Source organism: Falco rusticolus, chromosome 2 (assembly GCF_015220075.1).
Source record: "Falco rusticolus isolate bFalRus1 chromosome 2, bFalRus1.pri, whole genome shotgun sequence".
Taxonomy (NCBI): Eukaryota; Metazoa; Chordata; class Aves; order Falconiformes; family Falconidae; genus Falco; species Falco rusticolus.
In genome coordinates this window covers 93,142,727-93,168,659 of record NC_051188.1, presented here as the reverse complement: position 1 = coordinate 93,168,659, position 25,933 = coordinate 93,142,727, and the positions used below count along the sequence as shown (strand labels likewise).

Genomic DNA, 25,933 nt, shown 5'->3' with positions numbered 1-25,933 from the left:
GACGTGTTCAAGCTATCTGTGTTTCTAAAGTCTTTGTTAAATTAACATAGCCTGTTCTCACCAGGACTACAAGTATTTTTTACCGTATTTTGGAGTTAGATGTGAGATCACTTTTCTCCAGCCAATGAGCCTGAGAGTTGAAAACAAGGGTTGGACCAGAAAGTGAAAAGCCACAATTCACGTTGATTCAGATCCAACGTGCCATGAGGTATGGCAGAGGGCTTTAGCTTGAGCACAGCACTCTGTGTGCCCTGGCTAAATATTGCGTGATCAGAGTTGCTCGTGTTAGGTTGAAAAAGTCTATGCACATATACTCAAACAGCTCCAGTAGAACATATTGCTAATATGTACACTCTGAGTCCCTGCTCAAGCACCTGAATGTCTTAATGACTCCAGATGCTGCTAAACTAGCTTGCTGTTTGTTGGATTCTGATGTCCATTCACTTGAAATTCACCAGGTTTAGCTGAAGCTTTCTAAGCCCAAGTGATAATCATATTATTTGGAAAAACTGTTAGGATACCAGAAAGTGAATGGATACTATAATGGCCAGATCAGGACAAAATAGTTTTCATACTTTGGACCACACAACATGTGTAGGAGTTTCTAAAGGAGGGAACTTACCCATCTTCTTCTGGGTACTGGACAGATCTTCGTATGATGGTGTACTGATGGCGCGGAGTATTTGATAGACACTTACAGGCTGTGTGATTGGCAATTTTGATTGGCACGGGCTCAGGAACACTTGTCAAGGGAACTGAGATCTCAAAGAGCTAGGTGGGTGAAATAACATTTATTTTTCAGTTTCCATTATACAGTTAATATTTGGACTTTTAAATCTTATTCTTTGCCACCATTTTTCCCACCCTTGCTCCTTTCTAGATACGGTTACTATAGGTATAAATGAGCAGGTATGCCCACTAAGGTAGGAACTTGCCAAAACAGTGGTCCCAGTGCTGTATTACCAGCTATTAAACACCCAAGACCATTCAAAATCATCTGCAAACACACTCAAAAGACTTTTCTGGATGCTAGGGCCAAATGGAAAAGATATAGGCGATGGGAACTCTGTTCTCAGTTACATCTCAACCACTTAGGGAGACAGCTACTTAACTGTCCTAGGGTGTAATCACAGCATGCATCTTTAGGAGTCTAACTTAACCTCCACCCCCTCTTCCAAGAGGGAAGAAATGGGAATAAATAGAAGAGAGTTAATTTATTTTGCTTCAGCTGGGTTCCAGCAGGGAACCATCCTGAAAGTGTTTCTTTGTGGATGATAGCAGGAGCCTAAGGAGCCAAGCAGCCTACCTTCAGTGCATCAGAATTGTTTAGGGCAATCCGAGTAGCCTTGTGGAAGCCCTGGTTCCTTGGCAGCTACCTGTGGGAGCTGTTGAAGTGACCCACACCCTCTCTGCCCCCCCCCTCCCCCCCCCAGCCAGCTTCCTTCCCATGGAAGCCAAAACATAGGGACATCTCTGTGTGCCAGCATGTCTTGGCTCAATGCTGCATCCACATGCAGGGACTGAGTATTCCTAAGCCAAACTGCTTAGATATTTAAAGTTAGGTGTCACACTGTCTAACTTTAAGTGGCATGAATATCCTTCAGTGGATATTCATTACCAAAGAAAAACCAAAAATCCCACATGCTTTCACCAATATGGGAGCAACCCCATTCATTTTAGAGGAGTAAATCTGGACTGATGGTGATGTGTCCAGTAGTGGAACTTATCTGAGGGCTTTTGAGGGAATTGTTATTTTGAAGGATGCTAAAGGAATGTTACACGCTGCAAAACTGCAGGTTTTCAGCAAACTTATGAACTGCTCCTCCAAAACCACATAAATAAATAAATACTTTTTACCCTGACCTAGCTCCCTGAGCATATCAGATGTCTTTTATGTGTGGCCAACCGCTCATAACAGCTTTCTTCCAGTGTGGAATAAAAGCAATTAATGAACATTGACACAACAAAAATGGGCCCTGATTTGTTTTACTCCAGCTCTATTCCAGTACAACCAGACATAGTGGAATTACATTCCAACAAACCTGAAACAGATACAGAAGTGAATTTGACCTGCTTCCCATGAGGACTTCAATTTTATTTTTAAAACAGCCGCCCTTGATCTTTGTTCTGATTTTTAAAAAAGCCTATTTCATAAGTAGAATTTAATGTAGTCAAAAGGTGTTATCACTGTGAGTAGGGATGCACAAGGTGAAGATTCATTAGAAAGGAGCAGTTTCCTATCCTCCTTCTGTAGGTATAAACACAGATGGTTCCATCTGTAAGGCTGATTGAAAGTACTAACCTTGGAGCTCTGCTCACCCACCCACTGGAGCAAGATGGCTCTGTACGTAGACCCTAGAGGGAGTCTACAGAAAGAAGCTCTCTGGCTACTCTCTGTGTCCTCGCTTTTTGGCGTTGGTCATTAACACAGATATTTGTCACCTGTTGCACCTAAGCAGTATCTGACTACGGGTTTAAACTTTTTTTTCAAAGTAGCTTGTGATTTGGGACATTTAGATCCTGAGGCATTCAGATTGAGAGCGTCTGGTGTCTCCTGCTGAAAATGTCTCCGCTTTAGGCTCACGAAACTGCCCATCCAAAATTATTAGCCAGCCCTTTTGGCATTGACGACAATTTTGAAAATGCAGTGCTTGGACTCCTGGCCTCACACGGCACAATTTCTCAGAGTTTCTCTTAATCCTTTGGTGCAGGGGATACCCATAAGCCAATATTCTCAAGAAGCCCCAGGTCCAAGTAACAATATATTAAAGAAGAATTAAACTCCTTAATATAATGGGAGCCTACGGTCACTTTCTCAGGGCCTGATTTTCCATCTTTACACATACATATCCATTTTTTATTATGCAAATGAATGTAAAATGCTATTATTGCACATGTCTGCATTCAGTCCACATGGATAAAAATTAAATCTTCAGTTTGTTATGATAGTGCAGACAGATCTTTCATAACAGGATTTCAGAAACCATACGTTCTTCTTCCCCTCACTTCTTGGAGAGCCAGGGTAAAACCAAAACAGATGAATAGTCTCATTTACCGTTTTTGACACGTAAGTTGTACTTGTATTCATGCAGCTCAGACTCTCCTCATTGCAGCAGCCTCCACATCTGAACACATTCACACAGGGAGGCTTGAAAAATTTGTTGGTTGTTGTGCCCAGCTCTTTGGCAACTTCCACACAGGTTTCCCTTGGCACGCATTGAGTCTTTTGCCATTCCTCATCTATGACTGGAGAAAACACCATTTGTATGAGCAATCACGGCAAAGCTAAACCTTTGATTAGTGAAGCAGAAGCATTATATAAATAAAAATGAAGTGCTGGCAGGCCATTTGCACTTACTTGGATCGATTTGCACTTACTTGGATTGATCTAAGCACCAGAGAGAGTCTGAATGCAAGATTATCCCAGTAACTTACACCAGCTGCACTGGCACAGAGGTCAGTGTATTTATCCGCCTTTAGCTTCCAACATGGATGACCAAAATCTCCATTAATTCCAGTGGGTTAAACAGAGCTGCATCTATTTTCCCTAGCTGAGAGTCAGCTCTACAGTGTCTATCTGACAAAACTGGCCCGCACCCTGTCCTCGTACTCTCCAGGGCCGACCTCCTTACTGCCATTTTATCCTCTCTTTGTGTATACCCCACCACAGACTTAGCAGACCCTGGGCCTGACTGAAAAGCACATTAATGATTAACAGATTCTGGTCAGAGAGCATTAATACTCCTACTGGATGTCAGCCAGTAAGCACCGTTCCCAAAATGTCTAATGGAATCCAAGACAAACATTCTCACACCTCAGTACCATCAGGGGGTTCAAGTCTGAATAACAAGAATATGAATTCAAGCGTGATTTATCTATTCAAAACACAGTGGCATCTTTCAAATACTGAATTGTTATAGCCTAGTAATTTATTTTAGACTGATCTGTCAAATTCCGACTGTGGGAAGGAATAATATGTTAAGTGACTGAACCAGAGGGAGAGAGCAGTGACATTTACGTAATATTATCTAAAGTCTTGTTAAGAGGTGGCCCTGCTCTTTTTGTCTTTTGCTTACCTGATTCAAGTTATGGAATTACTTGAGAGTCATGAATGCTTATGCTTTAAGTCCTTCTCAGAATTATGGAAAACATTTTTCCTGTCTGTCCCTCCTCCACCAGGCTTCTAAAAGTTCAAAAGCAACTTCTGTACTCTTAAGAAAATTGCTTTCTCTTCCAATGCAGTCCACTTCTCTACTATTGTGCAAGCAGTGCGTACATTTACAGGGAAGTTCTGGGAAAAGAAAATCTTGAATACTTTTAATCTACATGCGATACTTTGTCTACAGATGAGCATTTATTTCTCTCTTTCCTACATGACTTTCCTTTTATTATTGTTAATTTTTTTTCAACTGAATGTGTATATTTAAATCAGTTTGTTCATTCCTGCAAAGTCCTTTCCCAGGGTTGATTAACTCCACTTTCCAGTCATGGAAAAATACAAGACATAAGAGCTTGGTGTCCAAATTCTGATTTTATAGCATAAATTAAGAGAAGAATCACTAAAATCAATAGAATTTTCCAGAGTTATGTTTGTCTATCAAAACAGCAATCTAATCCTAGGCCTTAAAATAGAAAATAAAGTGTTTGCCAAACTCACTAAGGTATGTACATGTAATCACCTCAGATGTCACTTCAATGAGTGTAAGCAGCGATGACCTTTCCAACTGCACACATCCTCACTTTATTAACCACTTTTTAGCAGAAGGGCCATTATAGGAAGGGGTGATCAAAGAAGTAGGTGTCACATTTTGTTCAGAAGCACTGTGGTCACGCTGATTTTTTCTGTGAGCAAGCACAGAGCAGCTCCTGAGAAATTTGGCTCTGATACAGACTCCAGCTTGAAAGCACTGCAGTGCTAGGTGAGCTGAGCTGCTCAGGAGAGACCGTGGTTACACGGGGTGACACAAGCTTTCAGAGAACTCATCATTGAAGTTCAAGAAAGGAGGAATAAAGTCCTGAATTCACCCTGCTGGAGTTTGGGGTGCTGTGGAAGATGGTCTAGCAGTGAAAAAACAAGAAGCTTTGACCCAGCCTTCTCATCAAAACACTTTATTAAAACAAAACAGATGCCCTTGGCAAAGAGGTCAATGCTTAATGACTGGGAAGGGTGTGGGAAAGAAATACATGTTTATGGGCTTGGGTTTTTTTAAAAGGAGCTTTAGTACCTTGAACATATTAAGATATTAGAACAAAAGTAGTTTCTGTCTTGGGATAATTCCACTGTGGATTGAAGAACGGAGAAGATGACCCAATAGGGTTTTTTTAACTTAAATTTCCATGGCTTGACTTTGAATGAGAAAACGGACATCTCTGTGCCTAATATTAGACTTTTAAATGGAAAACAGAAAACACTTAACAGATGTTCCAAGCAGAAAATTACACCTATATGACTATATAGTCATCTGACTTTATTACCTGAACAGTTACATTATCCTGCCATTTTAAAAAGCCCATTGCAATATGCACAGGGTAAGTAACACTTGATAACATCATCTGTTGTATTGCTGTTTTCACAAAAGGAACATTTTATTTTTTCAGAAATGCTGGTGCTTACTAAATGATCAATAGTGAGTAGAGAATTACGGTATTTGACACTGGGTACTACTTCTAATAACTCTATGGATCGTTAATAGTGCTATGTAGACTTGTAAAGGTATGTAAACGAAATGTTTATCATCAATTAAAGCCCTCCAAGTATTCTTCCAGTATGTATTTGATTTAGCTTCTCTCTGTACAAAATTTCTATGAGAAGTTTGAAACCATGCCTTTGATGTGACAACCCTTTTCAGACTGGTACTCGTATCTGCATTCCTGTGCTGTGGCTCAGAGAAGCAAATTAAGGCCTTTGCTCAGCCATAATTCAGCTGAGTAATAGTGTGCAAATGTGGCTGTGGTTATTGTAAAAGTGGTATTGGAACAGGGTCAGCAATATCTGATTTCCCAAAAGGAGAGTGATATGATCACATCACTTCAGGGTAAAGACTGAACAAAAAAAAGTATAGCTCAGGCTGTCCTTCGTTAGGCTGCAGTGTGGCTTTGCTGTAGGATATCTGTGTGCTAGACCAAAGCATAGTAACTGATCTTTTATTTTACATCTATGAACATACAGTGCCTCTTGGGTGTCTGACCTACAAGGAACAATATTCATTTTTGCTACAGATAGGGCAATAGATTGTGATTCCCTGCATTCAGTTGTCAGTTGGTTGTTTGAAGATATTCTTCTCTCTGGAGAAACTCCCTCAGATGGATTGAAATTAAGGCAATACCTTTTTCCTCTGCAGTTCCCACCCGGACACTGCTGCTGGTGCAGCCAGTGCCTTATGTCAGAGCACACCTAATAAAAAAAGGATTTCTATGCCTGCAGTAAAGCTCATTCGTTTCTACCTGAAAGCAAATTCTGAGATTTAGCACAATGTTGCTGGCTGGCCCCTCGGCCAGTCATTCCAGCCTGTTCTTTGCACACTGACTTCCCCTCTTTTCTGTGGACTGACAAATCCATACATAACACATCTTCCCTTCGGAGAGTGTACAGGGAGCAATAAGCCTGATTTAGCCACAAAACAAGGAGGCATACTCAGGCTGTTGTCTGACATTTTTTCATACAAAGTAATTCTCCATGAATGCCATGTTGTTTCCAGTGCAAGTGTATTTTAGGAAACCCCTGGTACTTAATGCTTTATTGCACAAGAATTAGTGGTCCTGAAGCCAAGATCAGACTCAGCCACTAGCTGCACCTACCTTTCAGTGTATCGATATCATAGAAAGCAGCAGCAAATCTGGTGGAGCGATGTGATGCAGAGCGGGAGTCTAAATTGGCCAGACTCTTGAGTTTTAGCCTGCATTTCCACAGCTTCCAGTCCTCAGAGTGAGTGATGCGAAGCAGCTCTTCCAGGCTGGATGCTCTCCTGATCTGCTGTTCTGACCGTTCCAATGCTGACAGAGATGTCCTCTGGAAAGGAAGAGGGCAGTCAGAAAGGCAGTACCTACCTTTACAGCCTGCCCCCAGTGCAGCACATGGAGCGCTGGCACAAAAAGGCAGCGCATCACTGAGGACAGCTGAGAGTCCCTGGGAAAACAGCAGCATACAGAGATGTACTGGGCTTTGATAGTGTGCAGCACCAGATTGAGCTGCAGGATTTGCGCCCATATAAATTGGGAAGGGGCGGTACCGACTTCCTCACCCTTTCCGTCACAGGCCCCAGAGCTATTTGACAAATGCAGACTTTACTGTACCCCTGGTCCCCAGGGAACCTGGCAGACACTGATCTGAGTTGGCCAGCCATGCCAGCATGAATCCCCAACCTGAATGAGTTCAGCTGGTGAGCACAACACGCGTGCCTTTGCAGCAAGCCACCTTGGGTGCCAAAACTCTGGTGCCAGCCATGAGACATCACCGCAGGGGCAGGTGATACAGCTGGAAGCTGCCCTAAGTACAAGGGCCCATCCACAGGGTGGGCAAGCACAACATTCAGCGTGCTGCAAAGGCAGGATGCACCTGCCATTTCCCATCCTGACTACCCTCTGGGTCACGACCAAGTCAGCTAAAGCGGCCTCAAGTCAGCCTCAGCACTGTGGCTGTGCAGCAGCATTAGCACAGTCACTGTATTTTCCACCTGTATGATGTACGTGACCATTCTCTGCTCCCATGGGAGAACGCTCCCTACAAAGAACTACCCTATCAGTTTAATGTTGCTATTCATTGAAAAAATACCCGTTTAACAGAAACTTAATATTGCATAGCACCCCATAACAATACTGGTTTCTTTGGCTGCTGCTTTCCAACATCTGTGTTTGTGCCTTTATCAAGGCACTGAGTATTTATTTCCACTGACTCACCAGTTCTGCTGAAAATTGTTGCCTCCAACCCAAGTAAAAGGTTATCTTTGTAAATGGCTGTGTTGCACTGGGCTGGTGCTCTCAGCTGTACTCTGGTCATGCAGCTGACTGTACTTTTTGATTTGCAAATAAAGGGCTGCAGTGCCAGCTGTCATAAATAAAACACCAGTTCTTAAAAGCAAAGCTGAAGTATAGGAAGCTGGCAGTGAGGTGTGTAGCAGCCTGGAGTCAACCAGTAGCAAGCGAGTGCTCTGTATAGGACTAGGGAAGGGGTAGGGGAAAGGGTCACCTATAAGAGGAACATTTTTAGATGAGATCTGAAACCCAGGCACTGAGTGCATCTGTTATTTATTATTAAAACATCTGTGGCATTTATTTTGCAATGATACAGATGTTAGCCTGTACATACGGGCCAAGTTAGTTTTTTCGGTAATTACCTTCCACTGACCTAAAATTCCCTATGTAGTTAGCTCAGAATAAGTTATTTGCTCTTCTTTTATGCCCATACAGAACATTATATTGTGCACTAGAAATCTGCCATGTTTTGTTATAGGAATAGCTGTTTTTCATAGATGAATGACTTCTCATATATTTCATATGTAGTAAAAACTGGAAAACCCATCTCAATACCTATGGACAGACAGCTCGGATGGAATGTGAATTCTTAGCACCAGTAACTGAATTTCAAGTTAGTTTTACAAACAAGCTGCCCAGAATTTTGCTGATCTAGGAAAGCTGAAATTCAGCTTGAGGTCAATGTGTCAAGAGTTATTTGTTCTAAGAACCGCAGCTTATATTCACTCCTATTCACAAACTGTCTCCTTGACCTTGCAAAATTTGAGAGTGTAAGACCAGCACTCTCACGATAATGGGACCAAAGATATTAAAACTGAACTCTGTTAACTATTAACAAGACTTTTTTTCTCTCTTTGTGTTAAAAAGATGTTCTAGCTGAATCAGCATCCAAAACTTCTAGACCAGACTGAATTTACAGAGAACCTGCAAAATGAGATGATGGTATTCTGTAAATTACAAGACATGTCACTGTACTTCTTGTAAGAGTCAGTAGTTTGAGACTATCTTTTCTATTTCTTTTACTGAAATATCAAGAGGCTTTATTAATTGTTATTATATGAGCAAAATAACCTAAGATGAAAGGCACAGAAAAAGTATACATGCCTCCTCAGGGTAAGCAAAGATCTCTGGGTTTATCTAAAGCAAGAACTTGTACTGTTTTAAGGATTTTTGTATTTTTAAAGCTATACAAATTCCTTAATGTGGACTGAATACACTGAAATTAACCTTATGCCTTCGGAAGTATTACTGTATAGAAAGGAGGAGAAGTTATATTAGTAGAAGTCATTTTTATACCAAAAAGTGCATCTCCAATAGGATTTGAATTCTGGAAATTAAAAAAATGTACTTCTGATATTGACAAGTAGTAGTGTTATTGACAAAGCCTGCCTATGTGTGCAGGGCTTTCCTAATTTTACTGGTCTTCATATATTAGAAATTCAAGAATGGTTAAAGGAATGGAAGGAACAGTGCTCATTACAGAATTCCCTCAGCAGTCATCAGAAATGTGTCCTAATTTACTGAACCATGATCATCCAAAACTCACACAGAGTCCTTGGAACAGAGTTATCATATCTCTGTCAGCTCCAGCCCCGCTCAGCATTGCCTGGGCTATTCAACCCTGAAATTAATCTTTTGCTTCTATTCATTTCATGTTTCCTAACACCTATCCAAGCTCTGCAGTTTGACCTGATCACCAGTTGCCTACCATCACAATGCCAGAATAATTGTCTTCCTTCTTGTATTTGACTTCTTCTTGGAGGCAACGGTTTTAAAGTTGGTTTTCTAACTTCTTCAGAGGAATCCTGATGCAGTACAGAATTTCTTGATGCCCTTTCCAGTGACAACAACAGCATGAGACAAATCAGAGTCTCTTCCTTTGAACACTGCTCACACTAGGTAAGATAGTGAGCTGAAAGCACTGCTAGCTTTTAACAGAGGGCTGAATCCCAAATAGTTGTAGGTTTTTACAGTGTGGACACAATGGTGAGCGGAAAACACTGGTAGCTTTTAATGGAGGGCTGAATCCCAAATAGCTGTGGGTTTTTACAACGTGGACATCTATTTTGTTTGTGAGCTAGTCACTCTCAGCTTCCTCTATAGCCAGGGCAGAGAAATATAGATGCTTTCAGAGCATGATTCATTTGAAAGCCTTTCTACTGGCTGCCCAGCAAACCTGGGCTCACAAGATCACAAGAGGTATCAGTGTGGTAGATCTTTGGTCAAACAAAGCTCACCACAGCTATCTGGGGTATAAAACATCTGAAGAGAAGCACCTAATTTTGTTTCATTCTACCTAAGCACCAAAACAGGAACGATGAATACCACCTTATGTGTTTGGTTTGAGTCCTTTGAGACTACTACAATGCTCTCAAACTAAAATGTTCTTCTAAACACTTGCTACAGCATGGACAGACTGTTCAGCATCCAGAAGGACATCCCTCATCCTTATACACTTTGACCATAGAGGTAGCTATCCGCAACTTAAAAGCATTCAAAACTAAGAGCTTAAAAAATGAAAAGAGCGTGGAAGGTCCATCAGCCCCCCCAGGTGGGCACAGCTCTACAGCCTTGGACACCACAGACTGAACTACTTCAGTCAGGCACCCTCCTTGCTATGACATAGCAGCACTGAATAACGTGTCATCACAGAATCTTTCCAAACCATTAATTTCTAGTTATCCTGTTTTGGAAAGGATGGTATCAAATGAAAACACAGAACCTCATACATTCTCAGATAATACCATAGATGATGTGCCCATAGGGCTGCTGGCACCTCACAGATGTGGAGACTTCTTTCATATATTGCAGTTTAAGTTCAAGCCCTGTTTATATATAGACAAACAGACTGACTGAAAAGTCCCACTTAGAAGAGTGCAGCTTTGCACAGAAAAATTAATGTTTCACAATGTGAAATTGGAGGAAGGTGTTAGGTTTAACAGTGTCCCAAACCTACCTCTCATGTGATGATAAAGGACTTCATCCCTTCTTATAGTGATATGGAGTGGACAGCAGTTAAAATCAGTGTTTGAACAAGAGTGGAGCTCCCTGCCCAGCCACAGAGCAGGGGGAAGCGCGCAGAGAGGTCAGACCTCCACTGACATTTCTGGGAGACCAGCTCCTCACAAAAAGCTAGAGAAACAGAGCTTCCACCTGTCTCCTTCTCCTGACTGTAGCCAGCTGCACATGCTATTTCCCACTTTTCAGATACCCCCCTATTTTAGGCTTTCTCTGATAACTACAGGCCTGCCTTCCAAGTTCCCCTCCCATTCTCCTCTCTGCTGTCATCATCTTGTACTGCTTGGATACCACTGTGCTTTTAATCTTTATTTTTAACTCCTTTCCCCATATTTTGCCATGTGGGAGTCTAATGAAACTTACCTCAGGCTAAGCTGTTCAGCCTCCTGGTGCAGAAGAACGTACATTTTTCTCCCCTCCATAGCCTCATTCTACTTCCCTTACATTGACCCAAATTTTAGTAGTCAGCTGGGGTGAGCTGTCACCACTATGGGAGCTGTTCTAATGGCTGTAACCTAGGTGTGGAGCAGGACTTCACTGCACTTCGCATGGTTCACATAGGTAGCAAAATGCTGATCTCTGGCTCCAGAAAGCTTAAAGTACACATTAAGGCTTGAGAGAGAAAGTAGAGAAGGAGCCGTTGGCAAAGGGCCAGAGTAATGTCCTTTACGTGCTTCCAAAATGAACAGATTACCTGTGGAGCCGTATCACTGGAAAACTCCAAATGTCCTAAACTTTCAGTACCTGTAAATGTACACTCTGTAGACAACCAAATACTTGAGGCTATTGCCTACAAGAAATGTTTGTGTAGAGCTCATCAGTAGCAGATATCAAAGTAGTAGGTTTAAGTACTTCATTCTTATCTCTTCAGCTTACTGCTGCTTTTAATACCATTTTGCTAAGTATCTTATCTAAGAATGAATCCAATATCCAGAGATAAAAATTAGATTCATATTTAAATGAATTTGTATTTTTTTTGTAACATTGACATTTCATATCTTCCAAAACTATTCTTCAACTCAAAGAGGAGTATCTGTTTTCCTCTATTTGGGCTATGAGCAACATCATCGACATCAGGAAATGATAATGTGGGTTAGCATTGTGATTTTTGGATAATTAGAACTTCTGTCCTTCCAAAAGAAACCATAATGGGCTATCTATCTTCTTCCTAGGAATCTGAAATGCCAGAAAACCCCTAAAAGTAGTTAGCATTGGAAAGGAACAAGAGAAAAAGCGGTGGTACGTTCAGTGGCCTTTCCCACCTTGGACCCTGGCTTAAAGCAGACACTGAGTTCATTACCCTGTTTACTGACGCCACTTAAATATTTGGCTTATGCATCATGTCATACAGATGCACAATCGCACACCCAGTCTGCACTGTTCAAACTGGGCCTTGTCTTAAGAGTCAGTACTGACAGTCTCCTGCCCAGTGCTGCAGCTCAGCAGTTTGCACCTTTTGTCCATGCTTGACAAGCTTCTAGATTTCTTGCCTAAGAAAAAGTACCCTACCCTTTTCAAACGGATGTCTGAGTCAGCCAGAAGAACCCATGTTTGCAGAACTCCTTTTTTTTGTATGTGCCGCTCTTTCCAGCCTGACACAGATGGTCTTTTCATTAACAATGTGTTTCAGGATCTCCTGGAGGTATTTTGAACAACGGAGGAAAGGTGTGTAGAATATGATGGTAAAAGAAAGGCTCACTAAAGTCCTAAATCTATTTGAGGACCTATAGCACAAACACATGCCTAGGACCCAAAATTAATTCTTTCCAAGGCCATCAGCAACTATCAGTACTTTTATCTAAGAAAACAGATGCATGGTGAATAATGGGTTTTGTGCCTGAGGAGGCAAAAATAAAGCTTGATCAAAATCCATATTTTGCTCTGAGGAAAGTCCTGATTGCATTTCACTGTACTGAAGCACAGCCACAGACCCAGGACATACATCCTGAAAGATTACACAGGTGTCCCCTTTCCTTAAGCCCCACCCTCACAGTCTTTATCCACAGTGGCACTTAAACCTCTGCTTAAAGCTAAACACATGTAAGGGCTCTTCTGAAAAGGAATGTTTTTCTGAGTTAGGGTCACAGATACTATTGTGGCAAGTGCTGCATAAACACCAATGGAAATCTTCAACATTATCACTGTGTCTGGGGCCAGGACAAATGATTAAGGAACCTCTCAATAACCTCGCACTCTTTTGTGATCCATCCTCTCGACACTGAAGCAACAAAAAGAAGGTAACAGCTTTATCTTGCCAGGGAAAGCAGATTGTAGCTGCATAACACAGAGTGATGACTTTTAATGCCACATATCACAAACATGGCCAAACACGTTTAAGCTAAGTTCAGGTTAAATCTTTCAAAATTAACTGGGGTGGGGTGGGGGGTGGGGGGGTGTAAGTAGTTTCATTGCAAAGTGAGGGCACTCTGGCAGCATGCGAGGACATTTTGAACCTTTGTGTGAGTGTTCTGTGCTTAATGCAGCAGTAGCAGCTGCATTAGGTTCCAGAGAAGTCATGTAGAAGATGAAAGCTTGATGCAACCAGAAGTTGAATCCCCCCCATTTTTGTGCTGCTGGAAGGCTATTCTCAGAACTAGACTCAAACCAGTTTAAATACTAGGTAGTTGATTCATTGCCACATGAAAATACCAGGGAAGTTTGTTGCTATACATGCTACACCTGACAATGACGCCCTTTTCTTCTGTGATGCATTTTCCAAGGTGTTTTTACAACAGTGTATGAGCTGGTCATGGTTATGCGCTTATCTTGCAGAGGTAGATTGCTTACAGCTCCCGGCCACCCCACAATCATTAAAAATAAGGAAAATCTGATCCTATGGGTTATTTGCCTGAAAATATGAAATAGTTATCTGAGACTCCTGTTATAGTTAACAGAGAAAAATAGGTCCATAGGGTGCATGTTCATCTAATTCTGAAGTCTGTTGGATAAACTGTGACTCCAGACTGCCTCTTTCTCTCCATTGATGCTGAAGGAGGAGTTGGCAGGTCACTAACTCCTGAATCCCACTCAACTGAGAGCAGTCAAATGAGATGAAATCCCTTCTCCTTATCCAAAGCACAAGCAATTTATGAGGGACAGCAGTCAGTTTTTCTCAGGTACACAAATACAAACAACCAGGAATTGCAACTGCACCCCATGGTCTGAAGGACCCTGGACTGGCTGAAGGCCAGCATGGCAGCTGTCTGGTCAGAAGAAAGTGCTTCATTCCCTGCCTCAGAGCCATAGGGACTAGTTGCTCAGCCTGTGGCTCACAGTACACAGACTGTGAGCAGGTGTGGCCAGGGAACTATAAAGAAGTTTCTGTAGAAAAGTCTTGTTTTCTCTTGGCAGGAAAACAGGGCAGCTCCTGCCATTGCAAAACCAATGAAGATCTACATGGTGTCTGAAGGTCTCTTGTTTGACCATTTTCCTGATGAGAGTGCAAGCTTGTGTGGAGTTTCGACAGTAAGAGGAACCCCTTTTGAGGATTTTCATCATTATTAGTACTATTTTTAGCATTATTGTGGCTGTTAGGAGTACGGAGTCAAGTAGAAACACAAAACAGAGGCAATCCCTAATGTGGTGTCTACAGCCAAAGTAAAAGATGAGAGAAAACAGAGGAAGGCATTCATCCAAAAGGAGTATAGTAACAGAAAATATTGCTCAGAGTGATGGGCCATGAATTTGAGATAGCAGGGACTTAGCCATTGCCAAATTTTATCATAACAAATATTGTATATAATACAGAATCTTGTATCCTTGGGGTGTTGCATAATGGGTAATAAAACAGTGAGAGAATCTTCTGCAGCTTGAAAATGACAGGCTTGAGGGAGTGACTTACTGCCTTATCAACAAGGAACTGCATCGCCCTATAAACATCTAGCATGAGGTGTCTAACTCTACCTCATCTGACACATACTAGTTTGCATTAATTTTATCATCACCATTGTATTTCATTTCTGAGCAGAGAAAGAACATCTACATTTCAACTGTTCCAATAAAATCAGAAGTTTGATTCCCTGTCAGCTATGAACTTCTGATATACAAAGTCTCATCCCTGACTGTATCCCCTCTGGAAGCATGATTATCTATGCATTATTAGTGCACAAATAAGCTATTTTTAATTATAGTGAACATGACCACAGAGAGACAAAACAATGAGATATTTTGAATTCCTAATAATATTATTCTATGAAACAGATGGGCTTGTCATGGGATTTTTGAGTGACCATGACAGTCTTTGCCGTCATTATTAGAAGCATAGGTGGTTTCAGGTGCATGCAGCACTTCATTCCACCTTCAAATGGTGACTGTTTAAACAAATACTCAATTCTGTTCTAATACTTAGTAAAAAATTTAGGCTTTCCCAGTGCACTGCCTTATCCAGACTAAACAATATATACTAAAATAAGATGGATCATCAGTTACACCATTAATAACCTGGAGGGAAATGCTGCTTATGGTGGGGGCAAGTTTAGGCCCTGTGAGGCAGATTTCCAGCTGTCACTTTTTTAAGAGGATGCTTTCTCCAATGAGAATTGTATTGAAAGTGTACAGCTATATTGTGCAAGTATCTAGCAAAAATATGCAACTGGACTGAATTTCTTCTTTAAGAGGTTGGAAATGGCCTCTATAGTCTTTCCTTAAATATAAAATTAACAAGGATGGTGTTACAGTTGAGAAATCCTACAGTTGCGGTTGGTGTATGATAGTCAAAGAAGCTGGGGGTTTGGGGCTTGGAGGCAAAGTACCAGGGCAGCACTTTTTGCTTTTCAAAGCGTCCTCAGAAAACTGATACCTTGATTTGCCTGCTAATATTTTCAGCTGTGCCCACTACTTCAGCATTTTCTGCAGCTGCATCGAAGGGAGGTTCCATGTAGCTCGCACCAGCAAAAATATGCATGTCAGACGTGCATCACCTGGCTGTAATGCCCAGACAGCTACTCCCGCTGTGCCTGCCGAGAAGGAGTGCTACTCTGAGTGGAAAGCCTGAAGGTCACCTCTCTACCCTCACAAGTGCCTGCTTTCCCAGAAGAAGCTGAAGGACTGAAGAGCAGGCATTGGAAAAAAAACCCTTTTGCTTCCCTCGCCCACAGCTTAAGCAAAACCTCTCCCCTGTCTGCCCCCAAGGTTAAAGAGTGTTGGCCTTGGCCATGCATCCTCTCAGGAAAGGGCGACTGTGATCACACCGCTTCATCCTGAAGGCCTGTGTGTCATGGCTGCTGAAGGAGAAACTGCATAGAGGCCTGTCCTGTAAGAAAAGCAGTGGAGAATTGCCAGAGCACAGAAAGGAGGACTGACAGATACGTTACTTGGGGGTTTGGGAGGAACATAAAACAATAAAACTTATAGTTTGACTGGGTGTGGTATGAGGGGACAAGAGGCTGACAGGGGGACATTTACCTGAGGCTGCCACAATTCTCACTGATACAGATGTGATGTTTGAAGGCCTCTTTTGCTAAAACCTTGTCAGTACATCATCTGGCCAAGACCCAAAACTGGAGGAGAAACAACTTCTAGGCTGCTCCACCTTTGATGTTCAGTGTGGTAAAAATCTCCCACCAGACCCCCCATCCTGGAAGTCTCTCTCCTTGGGCTCCAGCCTTACTTCCAGTGAAGACAGGAGACTTAATTACAGTTTCCTAAACTTTGTGGTCAAGGTGGTGATAAAACAATTTCTACTTTAGCTGAAGAGGACATGTTTTCACAAGCAAATAAATTAGCTACCCTATGACTTCAAAAGAACAGCTGCTTTATATTTTGAATGGCCTTTTGAACTAGAATAGATCTTCGGTTGTGCCACAGCAAACAAATAGGACCTCTTGCACTTTAGTAGCGTGCTTACATTATCAAAATACTCAGAGATGAGACATTGTGGTTGCTCTATTCTTGGTTTGAATGAACCAAAATATTCAAAGAACTAAAACTATCAGAATTGTGCATGATTTTGTGAAAGCATAAATCTCAGAATAGTTCATATTCTTTTTCATATCCAAAGCAGTCAGAGACTGACAATATTTTATCAAAATACCTCTCACAACTATATACTTTTAGCCAGCTAGGTCTTTACAGCAAAATAAGGGAGGCTTTCTTCTAGCCAGCAAACATTTTGAGAATCAGCTGTAACTCCCATCAAACTAATATTTCTTCCTCCAGCCAGGTCTTTTGGCTCTTGTGGGAAACATCCTCACAGCAGCTGAAGCGTGATTCTGAAGGTGACAACATTCACTGTGCATCATTCTGTCGGCAGTAATGAAAAAGCCGGATGGGCAAGTGGAAGAGTAGGTCTGCTATAGTATGGAATTTCTTCCTGTTCAAGACTAGTCATCTACACGGAGAGTTTACCTTTAGGTCCATCCTACAGTGGATCAAACAAAGCCTATTTGCTTGGTCTGTGAAAGGACACAAATGGATTGTCATAAATGTCCAGGGTGGCAACTCACTGATATATCCCAAATCTACTGACAGCGTTGGGAGTCTTACAGGACATCTTCCGACTCTCTGCTTGCATGCTGGTTTGTATCATCTTGCATTGCTGCAATCTGGTCAGGCAGCTGTGATGCGCAGCTAGGAACGTTACATAGCACTTACTCCATCACAGACAATGTTAGTGCTAGTCTAATATTGTGACAGGGTACACATGTCAAAAATAGCATATTATATGTGTTTACAAAGAGCGTGTCCAGACTGTAGTCACTTTCTTTTGATATTTGTCCATTCTTTGGAAGTCACTGAGGTTTAGACAGTGGTTTTGGAAGGGTTCAGTAATAGAGACCTGAATGAAATCAGATGACTATGCTTGCTTTTAACACTGAAAATATTTTTAAATATGATGAAGGTTCCTTCAGTTAGTGCTTTCATTGGTTTCTGGGTTGCCCCAAGACACTTTAATAAATGTTTTGGAACTGTGACTACCCAATTGGATGGCCAGGTTTCAAAATGTCACTTCACAAAGCAAAGCCATTGCCAGTACTGAATGAACTTATGTTACCCTGATCACATGCACACATTTTCCTGGAACTGTATTTTTTCTTTAGTAATATTTCCCTAACAGTTCAGGAAAGTATCCTAACATGGTTTCTGAGTCACATTGCTAGTTAAAGCGAAAAGTTTTGCCTGTTTGTATGGCACATGCTCTACATGCAATGTGACATAAAATACAGTAACATGATGCAAATTTTTTTGCAATTCAACCCGACTCGTATAGAATTCCTTCCCCAACTGCACACAAAAAGCGACCATGCTGCAGTTGGTGACAATGAATTCTTAAAAATAACCCAGCATGCTTCCCACCTGCAAGCATGGCTCAGACAAAGCCGTCCTTATATCCTGATAATAAGGAGAGCAGCCACCCCTTTCCAAACCCATGTGGCGCTCACGCTGGATTGCCAAACCCCATGTGTTCAGCTGTATGTCCCTTGTACTTGGCGTGACTTTGCTGAAGCAGGAAGAACCCTAGATGGCGTTCTACTACTAGCTGAGTGGTCGCACACTTTAAGTCACATTGGGGGGCGGGGGGGGGGGTAATATGAAAAAATATGCAAATATAAATATCCTTCAGGAAGCTGAATTTTTCTTAATGTGAGCAGACTAAAATACCCTGCTCAATTGTTCTGCTATTCATTGATACAGAAGCCCATATATAGCTCTTTCACAAGGATATAAAAAAAAAGAGCAAATTCTGCTTGGCCTTCCCATCAGCAAATGAGGTCTCTGCAGCTGTAGTGGGGGCACACAGCATTTTGTCTCCATTCTTCAAATCCCAACAAGAATTATGAAGATTTGCAAAACATCCTGGGAGTTAGGGAGCAGGTGGAGAAGTAGATAAGGGACTGGCACATAGTGGGAGGAAAAAGGAATTCTTAAGGAATAAGGGTTTCTGTAGGAAAGGTATCATATTAGATTTACTTCCCTGCAGCAAAATATCTCAGGACATCTCCCCCACCTCCCCCAGAAAAGCTGAGCAATACAGTCATTTTGGAACTACATCTCAAAGCTCAGCCCAAGAACATCAATGGCCAGTTTTGTAACTGGATTACTTGCTCTGAGAGAAAGGTCTAAAAGCAACATAGATCCTATTCATTTACTATAAAATAACTATAAAAGCTACTGTAGAAAATTTTTAAAGGGAATAAGAATACATGAGTAATCACCTACAACAACTATATCTTATTTATTTTTCCCAAATACCAATATGGTGTCCACAGGAGATAAGACATAAGTAAACCTTACTCAGATCTAGTCTGGAGTAGGGACAGTATTGATCAGAACAATATTTGCAGACACAACGGCAGAGGTCTCACAGGCCACAGTTTGCACCAGCTCTTTTTTCCATTTTCCAGCAGACTGTTTGCTTCCTGTGGGAGCCTGCATCAGTACTACCACATCAGTGGTTAGAAAGAATGCAAATGCCTGTGAGGGAGAAAGCACAAGTAGGCTGCAGAAAATAGAGACAAGCAACACTCACTGAGCTGGAGCTGATTGCTTGTTTTGGTTTCCTTGAGACCACAAATTAACAGAAAGTTGGTTCACTGCCCTCTGAACCTGCCTTCCTGCCTCCCCTTGTTTTCACAGTTTTAGATTTGAGCCACAACTGATGTCAAAGTTTATGTATTGCTGTCTTCATTTCAAACAGCTGACTATTAGAATTAATTTCTCAAACACTGCATCTGATTAAACAGCCTGATGTACTTTTGAGAGCCCTGCTCTATCCTTGGACATTACAGTCCTAGCTGAGATCGACTGGACTGGATCAGCAGCTGTGAGGGATTTTTTTGCTCTTTCTCATGAGCAAGAACTGCTCTTGATAAAGTAGCAGCGTGTTATAAGTTCCCTTTCCAAATTGATAAGAGCCAAGGACAGATGCATGGCAACAATACAGAATTGTTCTTTTATCCTTTGCTGTACCTTGTCAAGGCAGTAGCAGATAAGTCAGAACAAATTGGCTTTCCTCACAACCTCCCTGATATCTTCCCACTCCTGAAAGAAAAGCACAATCATTTCTGCAGGAATGCAGCAAGTACATTTTCACACTTTTTGGCTCATCGTGCCTATCAGAGATGGTAATCACAGAGAATTAACAGCAGCAGTGAAAAAGCTGGGGTAATAAAATACTTGTGAAAATGACAACTTCATAATCTTCATTTAAAAAAGTTTGCTAACTTTGAAAGGAAGCTGGATGCAAGGATGAAAAGCCTAGCTTAAACAGAAAAATTGTTTTCAACAACCTTTAGAGTTGCTTTTTTTTCTAGCTGCTGAGGAGTTTTCTGTACTTTCAGGAGTTACCTTTCAGGAAGATATCACAGGAGATAGAAAATTTATTAGAATCTCTCTTTCCTAGAAATGGTGCACACATTTGCAAGCAGTTATTAAGGAGCTTTGTAGGTCTGTCTGAAAAACAGTGTCAGTGGTAATTACAGAGACAAAAGCTTATATCCAGCTCTGCTGCTCAGATTTCTTTGCAGAGCTCTGTTTTTGTTGCACAGACAGACCGCAGCTGGCTCTAGGAAGGGAGAGATGCAAAGAGCTTCCTGATTCCTTTCACTCATGGTGTGATGGCTTTCCAGTATTTCGATGCCTTCCCAAGGGCAAGGCATTCTCCACTTAGGTGGTCCAGGGCCTGAGGATCATGGGGAAGTGTTTTTTCACTCTCACCAGTGGGCAAGGGCTATGTACCAGCTGTGTTTGGAAAGTGGCATCCACCTCTGTCCAGCTCACAGTGGCAATACAAGATTGTTGAATCTAGGAAGAGGTGTTAGAGCAAAAATGACCACGCCAGGCTGTATCGATGTTTAGTATAGAAGTTTTTACTTCTTTACGACCGTTTTCAGGTTTAGCTGTGGAAAAGGAGCGCATGTAACAGACAGCAGCCATGTTTACCTCCTGCGCTAAACACATCAAACCCCTCAGTCTTCTGATCAGAAAGCAAATTTCTAGTTCAGTGACACCTCTCAGCCTATCAGCTGTGGATTTCTCTCTAATGAACCAAAGAAGGGTGCACCATGGGGAGAAGGTCTCTGCAAACAGAAAAGACTGTGATTCTGTTATAATTTGGGTATTACCAGTTGCCCCTTACTCTTGCCCTCCCCCTAGCACTTTATTAGTAACGTAAGGGGCAGAATAGGGCAGGGAGCAATGAGACTCAGATTCTTAGAGATCAAGACCTCGCAGCCTCATTAGAGAGGCCGTTGTAGTGTTGGAAGGCAAAAACAGCTCTGACAGATCATTGGCTTTTCTTGGCAAAAAATTCACCTTACCTCTGATGAATATAGGACATAGCTCTTTGCATCTAATTTTAAAATTCTGGAAAAAAGTAGTCTGTATCTGTCGTTGTTCTAGAAAAGGAAAAATGTGTGGGAGAGAGACAGGAAAACAGACAGCAAAGTTTGCGGTTCCCTAGCTGAGGGGTTCCAAAACGTAAGAGATTGTCAGGACAAAAATTCAACACGGAATTTTTAAAGCACTTCCTGATGGGGGGTAGGGGTGGGGGGGAATGCTCAAAGTTCAGAAGACCCATGTGGGAATCCAATTGTTCAATGAGAACTTCATCTGTCAGGCTGGCATCCTGAACCAAGCAACTGGCGTGCGAGGCAGAGGCTTCCTGCCAGCCTTGACGTGATTTCAGCTAAGGAGCCCTGCCTGACACCTGCGCGGCTGCGCTCTCCCAGCTGAGGCTGCCCACTGCTCCCCATCATGAGACTGTTTTCCAGTTGTTTATAACACTGCCAGATGTTAGATGTTGAGGCTGAAACTTTCCATGCCAGATGTCTGCCTCAAAATTATTTGAATAATTTTTTTTGCTTTCTCTGTCAAAATGATTTGACCGCAGTTGAAGATGAAGCTCCTTCTTTATCCGTGCAAAAACATTTTCTGGCAATCTCATCTCTGCAAACGTCTGGCATTTCCCCTCTGTGGAACACAAATGTGAAGTTTTGACACCTGAGGAACCTTTATTGGCCCAGATGTGTCTACTGCTGTCTCTGCAAAAGTCCATGCAAACGTAAAAACCTCTGAAAGCAACAGCAGAGACCTGCCAGGGTTTAGCAGCTAGACGCTCAGCACATGGGGCCTGTGCTGACCCCACTGCATTTGGGAGTGGAGCAGGACATAGGTGCAAGGCACTGCAGGTCCAGCCCATGGGGCTGGGAGATCTCAGGCCACAGGAGTCGGGCAACCAAGGAAGGGAAGCTGCCAGATTTGCCTGTGGAGGGGGGAAGGAGATGAACACTGGTGGAAGAGGACAAGACCTGGCCAAGGAGGCTGAGAGCATCTGGGGAGACCAGAACTAGAAACTGGGGTCAGGAAAAAAAAATAAAAAAGCTGGGAAGTTGTGACCACAGAGACAAAGCAAGAAGCTAGGGATGGAGGAGAGAAGCAGGGACCGTGGTCAGACATGACTGGAGAGAAAAGGGTCCAGTAGGGCTGTCTCTGAGGAAGTTGGACAGACCTCCTGAGGGTCTGAAAGAGAAGCAGGACATCCCCACCCAGGAGGAAGCAAGTAGAAAGGAGAGCACAAACAGGAGCCCAGTGGGGAAACCGAGACCCTGAGTCCTGGAGGTGAGGGAACATGGATCAAAAGCTGGGGTTGGAACAGGTCAGGAGTGGTGAGAGGAAGGAGCTGGGCGTGATGGGCGGGGGACAACCAGCCTTGGTGTGCACATATCGGGAAAAGGGACTCCTGTGCCCAGAAGAGGATGGGGTTTCTGAAGACTTGGGAAAAGCCAAGCACAACGGGGATACTTCTGTATCACGGCAGCTTGTACATAAGCTTTTTAAAATTCATGGCATTAATTAGGATACTTGCCAAAGGGGTATAAGAAAGTATTTAAATCCTTAGCCCCCCGAAACTGTTGCATAATACCATTCTGACACCACCTGATGTTTTAAACCATCAACAGGATTAAAACTTCAGGTGTCCTGGGCAGAGCTCAGCTGCCTGAACTCATCTAACGGGGGGGGGGGGGGCAGGCTGCTGGTTGTTCGCACTTCCTGGGTCTCGTTAGCTGCGTATTACCTGCACCCTGACCTTGTGGTTTTTATCCAGGCAATACTGCCATTGATCTTACAGAACCTTAAAAATATAAGATAAGGTAGGTGAATGCAATACATCTCTCCTGTGTTCTGCAAGTGCAATTTGAGGTGCAAATGGTAAGAACAGGCATAACCCTGTGTACCATTAATGCTGTAACATGAAGGACTTTTTGTGGGGTATATTCACATACGTACGCACACAAAAGCCCACAGGTCATACATGCTTTAGCATGACCAGACATCTAACATACCATGTAAACTATTAAAAGAACACTAATCAACAGCTTAGCCAAAAATCTCTACACAGAAAGAGCCAGAACAAGTGGAAAACCAGTCCTTTCCTTGTGACAATCAGTAACCAATGCATGTGAAACACAGCCCTTTTTAGTGTGATCTACACAATACCTTTAGGATAATCTTGGAAGCTAACAGTGATTTGTCATTATGTACAGTACGCTGTGGCTAAGCTGGGGTAGCCAAATTTCAATGAAAAGAATTACAGCTCTGGATGTTGGACAGACAATCCTATCACAGTCAATAAACTAAAACCCAGTCTAAATTAGCAAGAAGAGCTCTTGTATTTTTTCTAGGCAAAGTGGATATGGTTTCAGCATTTAATTAAAGGACTAACTAGCAGTGTGCTACTATGCTGAATAAACTTGTTTCCCACATGCGGACAGAATTATCACCACTGCCAATACTATCAACAGTAAGTATTCTATATTAGAAAGCGCTTTCTGGTTTAAATAAACTGATTCCTGCATGTAAGAAACCAGTCCTTTATCATGCAGTGCATAAAGGTAATGTATACAAGGCTGATTACTCTGGTCAAAGAACTGATTACTGAGGTTGTAAATTAAAAGCTTGTGAATGGGGAGGAGGCAAAGGAAGGGGTTAGTCATCAGTCATCCTGAGGCACACATTGCTCACCACTGCTAACTTCTTGTGCTGGCAACAGCAGCCTGCAATTAAGCACATAACCTAGCATTTCTTTTCCAAAACACAGGTCAGTATGCAGTGCAGTTCACAGGCTAGTGTGTAGTCATCTCTTGCAAGCAGGAGGTTTTCTGAAGTGAAAACGAAAGTATTAGCTTATTTTGCTCTGTTAGTGAAAAACAATAATTTGTTCTGGACCACACACTGAATTAATCATTTTTGGACACAATGCACATGTAGAAAGTTGTTGCAGTTGTTGTTCTGATTTTTCTAAATGATTGTCCTGGATGGTCTCACATTGTCTCAGAAAGTCAGATCTGAAAAATCCTACTCGCAAGGTGAGGCTTCAGCTTAAATTTTGTTGCATGTATTATATTCAGAAGAAAGGCTAATTCCCAGGCAGCATGCTCTATTATTACTAGTTGCTGCTTATTTTAAAGTCCTGGATAATATCTCCTAAAAAAACAAAAGAAAAATATTTTTCTGATTTCTGGCAAACAAGCAAACAACTGATGAAAGCACGTTTTTAGAGGAAAATTTTCAATACCAGAATACTAATCCCTGCAATTATAAATACCTAAAATAAAAAAGTATATTTAACGAGTATTCTAAATGTTCTAACTTGCATTTTTGTTTAGATTTTGCTTTTATTTTGCATGAATGACACTAAAAGTTTAACTTAAGAACAAAGTAAACAAGTACTTAATAACTAAAGACATAAAATATTAAATAGCAAATATGGGTTTAACTTTATAGATTTTTTTTCCTCTATGGCTGCTAAACAACTGTGCAACTACACCATCACAAAAAGGAAAAAAAAAAGTACCAAAACATCAAAAAGACCACAACCTTGCACATTAAATATATGTAATTCTGTCAATTTTGATTATTAAGAATGACTGTAAATAAAGATCACCTACCTTCACAGATCCATTCTCATAGTCAGATCCTTGCAGCAGATGTAGAAAAGAAACTATGAAAATATTCACAGTTGCCCACGGTTTGTACATTCTGATGTTTAAAATCCACAGGTTACTACGCAGTTGTTATCATACAACCAGAAACGTCCGTTTTGAAATGCATTTCTCTATCACCAGAAAAGAAAAGCTTCCAGAATTTCTCTTATAAACTCACAAAAGATCCCAACATCGGAGAGTAAATATCTGGCTCTTTACTGCTCAAAACAATTGTAAGTTCATCTAGAGAATGTAATTTCTTAGAACAGATTTTAGATACGCTTGAAAGAAAATCATGATAAGGGTTTAAATAGATATATATCTGTATGTATACACATACACGCTCACAAGTGATCGGGTATGGATTCCAGTTAATGAAGTTAATATATCTTCCATCAAGACACAGCGAAGCATTCAAAATCCATCTGTGGTCCAGAAAATGTAAGAAATCTGCTCTATTCTGTGCTCCGTGTTACAGCAGGCTTTTAAGATGGTAGCGTAATGGCCAATGTTTTGAGCTCGAGAGCTGTAATCCAACTCTGTATTAAAACTTTTTTCACAGCCTTCATGGAAGCTTGCAGAAGCATGTGTCTTAAATCTGATACAGACTTTGGCAGTAACGCAGTCAAATTTTGGCTCTAATCCCATTTTGTCCCTACCAATAGCATAGCAGTTTTTAAACTAACTGATGCAATCTGGATTCCCATTATTTTAAAGAAGATTACCTGAAACATGAAACTTCAGCACACTTTCTTACACACCACACATATTTTAAATTACTTCTAAAAAAAGGGAGGGAAAGGAAAGGAAAATAGACAGACTGACTTTCTTTAATGTGTTCTATCATATGGCATCAGATTTTCTGAATAATTTTAAAAAGGAAAGTCAAAAACTATCTTTGACAGCAAGGTTTTGATTTTCTTTTAATGAAAGCTTATAAATCTACAGATATAAAAGGAAAAAAATTATTTTTATTGCAGTGAGACACAATCACTGTTTCTGCCCCAATATGTGCAGGCTTT

The 25,933-nt window shown here is 41.6% G+C and overlaps 1 protein-coding gene across 1 annotated transcript in view; it reads right to left on the bottom strand.

Annotated features, from left to right (window-relative positions):
• Positions 1-25,500, bottom strand: part of VEGFD (vascular endothelial growth factor D) — a 31,083-nt gene extending 5,583 nt beyond the window's left edge. The window contains exons 1-4 of the mRNA XM_037378096.1: positions 24,876-25,500; positions 6,799-7,009; positions 3,056-3,246; positions 623-771 (exon numbers count right to left, since the gene is read on the bottom strand). Coding sequence (XP_037233993.1) covers positions 623-771; positions 3,056-3,246; positions 6,799-7,009; positions 24,876-24,965 — 641 coding nt within the window. The 5' untranslated portion in view covers positions 24,966-25,500. The remainder of the gene's footprint in view (positions 1-622; positions 772-3,055; positions 3,247-6,798; positions 7,010-24,875) is intronic.
• Positions 25,501-25,933: the final 433 nt, after the last annotated feature.